We start from the raw sequence: 7500 nt of genomic DNA, 5'->3' as shown, positions 1-7500 counted from the left end.
GACAGAGACACACATACAGAGACACATACAGAGACACACACAGACACAGAGACACACGCAGAGAGACACACACAGACACAGACACACGCAAGAGACACACACAGAGACACACACACACAGAGACACACGCAGAGAGACACACACAGACATACACAGAGACAGACACAGAGACACACACACAGAGACACACACAGAGACACACACAGATACACAGTGAGTGAGGGGGTGGGTGAGTGGGTGGGTGAGTGAGTGAATGTGAGTGAGTGAGTTGGTGAGTGAGTTGGTGAGTGGGTGAGTGAGTTGGTGAGTGAGTGAGTGAGTTGGTGAGTGAGTGAGTGGGTGAGTGACTGAGTGAGTGAGTGAGTGGGTGTGTGAGTGAGTGAGTGGGTGAGTGACTGAGTGAGTGTATAGGTGAGTGAGTGAGTCTCCCCTCACCACCCTCGCCGTGCTGGTGAGCGGCTGGTGAGTGTAGAGGGTGAGTGAGGCTGACCTCGGCGTGGCTGGGTGAGTGACTGAGTGAGTGAGTGACTGAGTGACTGTGTGAGTGAGTGTGTGAGTGAGTGACTGTGTGAGTGACTGAGTGTATGAGTGACTGAGTGGGTGAGTGAGTGTGTGAGTGAGTGACTGTGTGAGTGAGTGAGTGAGTGACTGACTGAGTGAGTGGGTGAGTGTGTGAGTGTGCCCTCACCATCCTCACCATGCTGGTGAGCGGCTGGTGAGCGTAGAGGGTGAGTGAGGTTGATCTCGGCCTGACTGAGTGAGTGACTGTGTGAGTGAGTGACTGAGTGTATAGGTGAGTGACTGTATGGGTGAGTGAGTGACTGAGTGAGTGGGTGAGTGACTGTGTGAGTGAGTGTATAGGTGAGTGAGTGAGTGACTGAGTGAGTGACTGAGTGACTGAGTGAGTCTCTCCTCACCATCCTCGCCGTGCTGGTGAGCGGCTGGTGAGCGTAGAGGGTGAGTGAGGCTGACCTCGGCCTGGCTGGGTGAGTGAGTGTATGAGTGAGTGACTGAGTGGGTGAGTGGGTGAGTGAGTGGGTGGGTGGGTGAGTGTGTGAGTGAGTGTATGAGTGTATGAGTGTATGAGTGACTGTGTGAGTGACTGAGTGACTGAGTGAGTGAGTGTATAGGTGAGTGGGTGAGTGGGTGAGTGTCTCCTCACCATCCTCGCCGTGCTGGTGAGCGGCTGGTGAGCGTAGAGGGTGAGTGACCTCTGCCTGGCTGGGTGAGTGAGTGAGTGTATGAGTGACTGAGTGAGTGAGTGGGTGAGTGGGTGAGTGGGTGAGTGACTGAGTGACTGTGTGAGTGAGTGGGTGAGTGACTGTGTGAGTGAGTGAGTGACTGAGTGACTGTGTGAGTGAGTGGGTGAGTGACTGTGTGAGTGAGTGTATGAGTGTATGAGTTACTGTGTGAGTGACTGAGTGACTGAGTGAGTGAGTGTATAGGTGAGTGAGTGTGTGAGTGTCTCCTCACCATCGTCTCCGTGCTGGTGAGTGGCTGGTGAGCGTAGAGGGTGAGTGAGGCTGACCTCGGCCTGGCTGGGTGAGTGAGTGGTGAGTGAGTGAGTGAGTGACTGAGTGACTGAGTGACTGTGTGAGTGAGTGACTGTGTGAGTGAGTGAGTGGGTGAGTGAGTGAGTGAGTGGGTGAGTGAGTGAGTGGGTGAGTGAGTGAGTGAGTGGGTGAGTGAGTGTATGAGTGAGTGAGTGAGTGACTGTGTGAGTGAGTGAGTGACTGTGTGAGTGAGTGAGTGGGTGAGTGAGTGAGTGAGTGACTGAGTGGGTGAGTGACTGAGTGAGTGACTGAATGACTGAGTGAGTGATTGAGTGAGTGACTGAGTGGGTGAGTGACTGTGTGAGTGAGTGAGTGACTGAGTGAGTGACTGAATGACTGAGTGAGTGATTGAGTGAGTGACTGAATGACTGAGTGAGTGATTGAGTGAGTGACTATATGAGTGACTGAGTGTATGAGTGACTGAGTGAGTGAGTCTCTCCTCACCATCCTCGCCGTAGTGGTGAGCGGCTGGTGAGCGTAGAGGGTGAGTGAGGCTGACCTCGGCCTGGCTGGGTGAGTGAGTGAGTGACTGAGTGACTGAGTGGGTGAGTGAGTGACTGAGTGAGTGACTGAGTGAGTGGGTGAGTGACTGAGTGACTGTGTGAGTGAGTGACTGAGTGACTGTGTGAGTGAGTGAGTGTATAGGTGAGTGAGTGAGTGAGTGACTGAGTGACTGAGTGGGTGAGTGAGTGACTGAGTGAGTGACTGAGTGAGTGGGTGAGTGACTGTGTGAGTGAGTGACTAAGTGAGTGACTGAGTGACTGTATGAGTGAGTGACTGTGTGAGTGAGTGAGTGAGTCTCCCCTCACCATCGTCTCCGTGCTGGTGAGCGGCTGGTGAGCGTAGAGGGTGAGTGAGGCTGACCTCGGCCTGGCTGGGTTAGTGAGTGAGTGAGTGGCTGACTGACTGAGTGACTGAGTGAGTGACTGAGTGACTGACTGAGTGACTGTGTGAGTGAGTGAGTGACTGAGTGAGTGAGTGAGTGTATGAGTGAGTGAGTGACTGAGTGACTGAGTGACTGTATGAGTGAGTGAGTGAGTGTATAGGTGAGTGGGTGAGTGTCTCCTCACCATCCTCGCCGTGCTGGTGAGTGGCTGGTGAGCGTAGTGGGTGAGTGAGGCTGACCTTGGCCTGGCTGGGTGAGTGAGTGAGTGGGTGAGTGGGTGACTGAGTGAGTGACTGAGTGAATAGGTGAGTGACTGAGTGAGTGTGTGAGTGAGTGACTGAGTGAGTGAGTGGGTGAGTGAGTGGGTGAGTGAGTGAGTGGGTGAGTGAGTGACTGAGTGAGTGAGTGGGTGAGTGAGTGACTGAGTGACTGAGTGAGTGAGTGAGTGACTGAGTGAGTGAGTGACTGAGTGTATAGGTGAGTGACTGAGTGACTGAGTGAGTGAGTGACTGAGTGAGTGAGTGACTGAGTGAGTGAGTGACTGAGTGAGTCTCCCCTCACCATCCTCGCCGTGCTGGTGAGCAGCTGGTGAGCGTAGAGGGTGAGTGAGGCTGATCTCGGCCTGGCTGGGTGAGTGAGTGTGTGAGTGAGTGAGTGACTGTATGAGTGAGTGACTGTGTGAGTGAGTGAGTGAGTGACTGTGTGAGTGAGTGACTGTGTAGGTGAGTGACTGAGTGTATGAGTGAGTGGCTGAGTGACTGAGTGGGGTGAGTGACTGAGTGAGTGAGTGACTGTGTAAGTGAGTGACTGAGTGTATGAGTGAGTGGCTGAGTGACTGAGTGGGGTGAGTGACTGAGTGAGTGAGTGACTGAGTGACTGAGTGAGTGACTGAGTGAGTGAGTGACTGAGTGAGTGAATGAGTGACTGAGTGAGTGTATGAGTGACTGAGTGAGTGAGTGTATAGGTGAGTGACTGAGTGACTGACTGAGTGAGTGACTGAATGGGTGAGTGGGTGAGTGAGTGTATGAGTGAGTGAGTGAGTGACTGAGTGAGTGAGTGAGTGACTGACTGAGTGACTGTATGAGTGAGTGACTGAGTGAGTGACTGAGTGAGTGTATGAGTGAGTGTGTGAGTGAATGAGTGAGTGACTGACTGAGTGACTGGGTGAGTGACTGAGTGGGTGAGTGAGTGACTGAGTGACTGTGTGAGTGAGTGGGTGAGTGACTGAGTGGGTGAGTGAGTGACTGTGTGAGTGACTGAGTGGGTGAGTGAGTGAGTCTCCCCTCACCATCCTCGCCGTGCTGGTGAGCGGCTGGTGAGCGTAGAGGGTGAGTGAGGCTGACCTCGGCCTGGCTGGGTGAGTGAGTGAGTGACTGTGTGAGTGACTGGGTGAGTGAGTGTATAGGTGAGTGACTGAGTGACTGACTGAGTGAGTGGGTGAGTGTATAGGTGAGTGACTGAGTGAGTGAGTGTATAGGTGAGTGAGTGAATCTCTCCTCACCATCGTCACCGTGCTGGTGAGTGGCTGGTGAGCGTAGAGGGTGAGTGAGGCTGACCTCGGCCTGCCTGGGTGAGTGAGTGACTGGGTGAGTGACTGAGTGGGTGAGTGAGTGAGTGTATGAGTGAGTGAGTGACTGAGTGAGTGAGTGAGTGGATGAGTGAGTGAGTGTATGAGTGAGTGAGTGGGTGAGTGAGTGAGTGACTGAGTGAGTGAGTGACTGAGTGACTGAGTGGGTGAGTGACTGAGTGACTGAGTGAGTCTCTCCTCACCATCCTCGCCGTAGTGGTGAGCGGCTGGTGAGCGTAGAGGGTGAGTGAGGCTGACCTCGGCCTGCCTGGGTGAGTGAGTGACTGAGTGAGTGACTGAGTGTATAGGTGAGTGACTGAGTGAGTGAGTGTATAGGTGAGTGGGTGAGTGTATAGGTGAGTGTATAGGTGAGTGGGTGAGTCTCTCCTCACCATCCTCGCCGTAGTGGTGAGCGGCTGGTGAGCGTAGAGGGTGAGTGAGGCTGACCTCGGCCTGGCTGGGTGAGTGAGTGTATGAGTGAGTGAGTGACTGACTGAGTGAGTGAGTGACTGTGTGAGTGAGTGTATAGGTGAGTGTATAGGTGAGTGTGTGAGTGTCTCCTCACCATCCTCGCCGTAGTGGTGAGTGGCTGGTGAGCGTAGAGGGTGAGTGAGGCTGACCTCGGCCTGGCGGGTGAGTGAGTGTGTGAGTGACTGAGTGTATAGGTGAGTGACTGAGTGAGTGACTGAGTGTATAGGTGAGTGACTGAGTGAGTGAGTGTATAGGTGAGTGGGTGAGTGTCTCCTCACCATCCTCGCTGTGCTGGTGAGCGGCTGGTGAGCGTAGAGGGTGAGTGAGGCTGACCTCGGCCTGGCTGGGTGAGTGTATGAGTGAGTGTGTGAGTGTGTGAGTGAGTGACTGAGTGACTGAGTGACTGTATGAGTGAGTGACTGAGTGTATAGGTGAGTGAGTGACTGAGTGAGTGACTGAGTGACTGAGTGACTGTATGAGTGACTGAGTGTATAGGTGAGTGTATAGGTGAGTGGGTGAGTGTCTCCTCACCATCCCTCGCCGTGCTGGTGAGAGGCTGGTGAGCGTAGAGGGTGAGTGAGGCTGACCTCGGCCTGCCTGGGTGAGTGAGTGAGTGGGTGAGTGAGTGTATAGGTGAGTGACTGAGTGACTGTGTGAGTGAGTGAGTGACTGAGTGTATAGGTGAGTGAGTGACTGAGTGAGTCTCCCCTCACCATCCTCGCTGTGCTGGTGAGTGGCTGGTGAGCGTAGAGGGTGAGTGAGGCTGACCTCGGCCTGGCTGGGTTAGTGAGTGTGTGAGTGAGTGACTGAGTGACTGTGTGAGTGAGTGAGTGACTGTGTGAGTGAGTGACTGAGTGTATAGGTGAGTGAGTGACTGAGTGACTGAGTGAGTGAGTGAGTGTATGAGTGAGTGAGTGACTGAGTGACTGTATGAGTGAGTGAGTGACTGAGTGAGTGGGTGAGTGTCTCCTCACCATCCTCGCCGTAGTGGTGAGCGGCTGGTGAGCGTAGAGGGTGAGTGAGGCTGACCTCGGCCTGCCTGGGTGAGTGAGTGTATGAGTGAGTGAGTGACTGACTGAGTGAGTGAGTGACTGAGTGTATAGGTGAGTGACTGAGTGAGTGAGTGTATAGGTGAGTGACTGAGTGACTGAGTGAGTGACTGAGTGGGTGAGTGGGTGAGTGTCTCCTCACCATCGTCTCCGTGCTGGTGAGTGGCTGGTGAGCGTAGAGGGTGAGTGAGGCTGACCTCGGCCTGCCTGGGTGAGTGAGTGAGTGGGTGAGTGAGTGGCTGAGTGAGTGAGTGACTGAGTGTATAGGTGAGTGACTGAGTGAGTGAGTGGGTGAGTGTCTCCTCACCATCGTCTCCGTGCTGGTGAGTGGCTGGTGAGCGTAGAGGGTGAGTGAGGCTGACCTCGGCCTGGCTGGGTGAGTGAGTGAGTGTATGAGTGACTGAGTGACTGAGTGAGTGACTGGGTGAGTGACTGAGTGGGTGAGTGAGTGAGTGTATGAGTGAGTGAGTGACTGAGTGAGTGAGTGGGTGAGTGGGTGAGTGTCTCCTCACCATCGTCTCCGTGCTGGTGAGTGGCTGGTGAGCGTAGAGGGTGAGTGAGGCTGACCTCGGCCTGGCTGGGTGAGTGACTGAGTGAGTGAGTGTATAGGTGAGTGACTGAGTGACTGTATGAGTGAGTGAGTGTATAGGTGAGTGGGTGAGTGTCTCTCCTCACTATCCTCGCTGTGCTGGTGAGCGGCTGGTGAGCGTAGAGGGTGAGTGAGGCTGACCTCGGCCTGGCTGGGTGAGTGAGTGGGTGAGTGAGTGAGTGACTGAGTGAGTGAATGAGTGTGTGAGTGAGTGAGTGAGTGTGTGAGTGACTGAGTGAGTGAGTGACTGAGTGGGTGAGTGAGTGGGTGAGTGAGTGAGTTGGTGAGTGAGTGACTGAGTGAGTGAGTGGGTGAGTGGGTGAGTGTCTCCTCACCATCCTCGCCGTGCTGGTGAGTGGCTGGTGAGCGTAGAGGGTGAGTGAGGCTGACCTCGGCCTGGCTGGGTGAGTGAGTGAGTGAGTGACTGTGTGAGTGAGTGTATAGGTGAGTGTATAGGTGAGTGGGTGAGTGACTGAGTGAGTGTCTCCTCACCATCGTCACCGTGCTGGTGAGTGGCTGGTGAGCGTAGAGGGTGAGTGAGGCTGACCTCGGCCTGGCTGGGTGAGTGAGTGAGTGAGTGACTGTATGAGTGAGTGAGTGTATAGGTGAGTGACTGAGTGACTGAGTGAGTGACTGAGTGAGTGAGTGACTGAGTGAGTCTCTCCTCACCATCGTCTGGTGAGCGTAGAGGGTGAGTGAGGCTGACCTCGGCCTGGCTGGGTGAGTGAGTGAGTGTGTGAGTGAGTGACTGAGTGACTGTATGAGTGAGTGAGTGGGTGAGTGTATAGGTGAGTGTATAGGTGAGTGGGTGAGTGTCTCCTCACCATCGTCACCGTGCTGGTGAGTGGCTGGTGAGCGTAGAGGGTGAGTGAGGCTGACCTCGGCCTGGCTGGGTGCTGTTCGTCCACCATCCACCTGCAGCACCTGGGACAGCGTCTCCACCAACCAGCACGGACACTCACAGAACGTGGGGGAGGGGGGGGGGCACGGGGAGGGGGGAGGGGGAGGAGCCACGCGGAGGGGGGGGGAGAGGGAGGGGGGAGGGGCCACGGGGAGGGGGGGGAGGGGCCACGGGGAGGGGGGGGAGGGATAGGGGGGAGGGGCCCTGGCAGGGTCAAGGTTGAACTCTGAGCCGTCTACACAGCAGCTGGAGAGAGATGGAGAGAGAGATGGTGGTGGTGATGGTGGTGGTGGTGGTGATGGTGGTGATGGTGGTGATGGTGGTGATGGTGGTGATGGTGGTGATGGTGGTGGTGGTGATGGTGGTGGTGGTGATGGTGATGGTGGTGATGGTGGTGGTGGTGGTGATGGTGGTGGTGATGGTGGTGGTGGTGATGGTGGTGGTGGTGGTGATGGTGGTGATGGTGGTGATGGTGGTGGTGATG

At 55.1% G+C, this 7500-nt stretch overlaps 2 protein-coding genes across 2 annotated transcripts in view; both read right to left on the bottom strand.

Annotated features, from left to right (window-relative positions):
• The window catches only part of LOC116937776 (uncharacterized), a 45311-nt gene extending 40677 nt beyond the window's left edge, over nt 1-4634 (bottom strand). The window contains exon 1 of the mRNA XM_076064975.1: nt 4572-4634. The gene's annotated coding sequence lies outside the window, so the exon portion shown is untranslated. The remainder of the gene's footprint in view (nt 1-4571) is intronic.
• Nucleotides 4635-7180: 2546 nt separating this feature from the next.
• Nucleotides 7181-7500, bottom strand: part of LOC142923951 (uncharacterized) — a 43468-nt gene continuing 43148 nt past the window's right edge. Inside the window, exon 6 of the mRNA XM_076064976.1 lies at nt 7181-7500. This exon is cut by the window's right edge and continues 1385 nt beyond it. Coding sequence (XP_075921091.1) covers nt 7230-7500 — 271 coding nt within the window. The 3' untranslated portion in view covers nt 7181-7229.

The sequence above is a fragment of the Petromyzon marinus genome, unplaced genomic scaffold (genome assembly GCF_048934315.1).
Source record: "Petromyzon marinus isolate PM22_M1 ecotype Great Lakes invasive population unplaced genomic scaffold, UKy_Petmar_22M1.pri1.0 PM_Scaffold_95, whole genome shotgun sequence".
In the NCBI taxonomy this organism is placed as follows: Eukaryota; Metazoa; Chordata; class Hyperoartia; order Petromyzontiformes; family Petromyzontidae; genus Petromyzon; species Petromyzon marinus.
The sequence above is the reverse complement of the archived record's forward strand: the minus strand, read 5'-3'. Positions and strand labels throughout refer to the sequence as shown.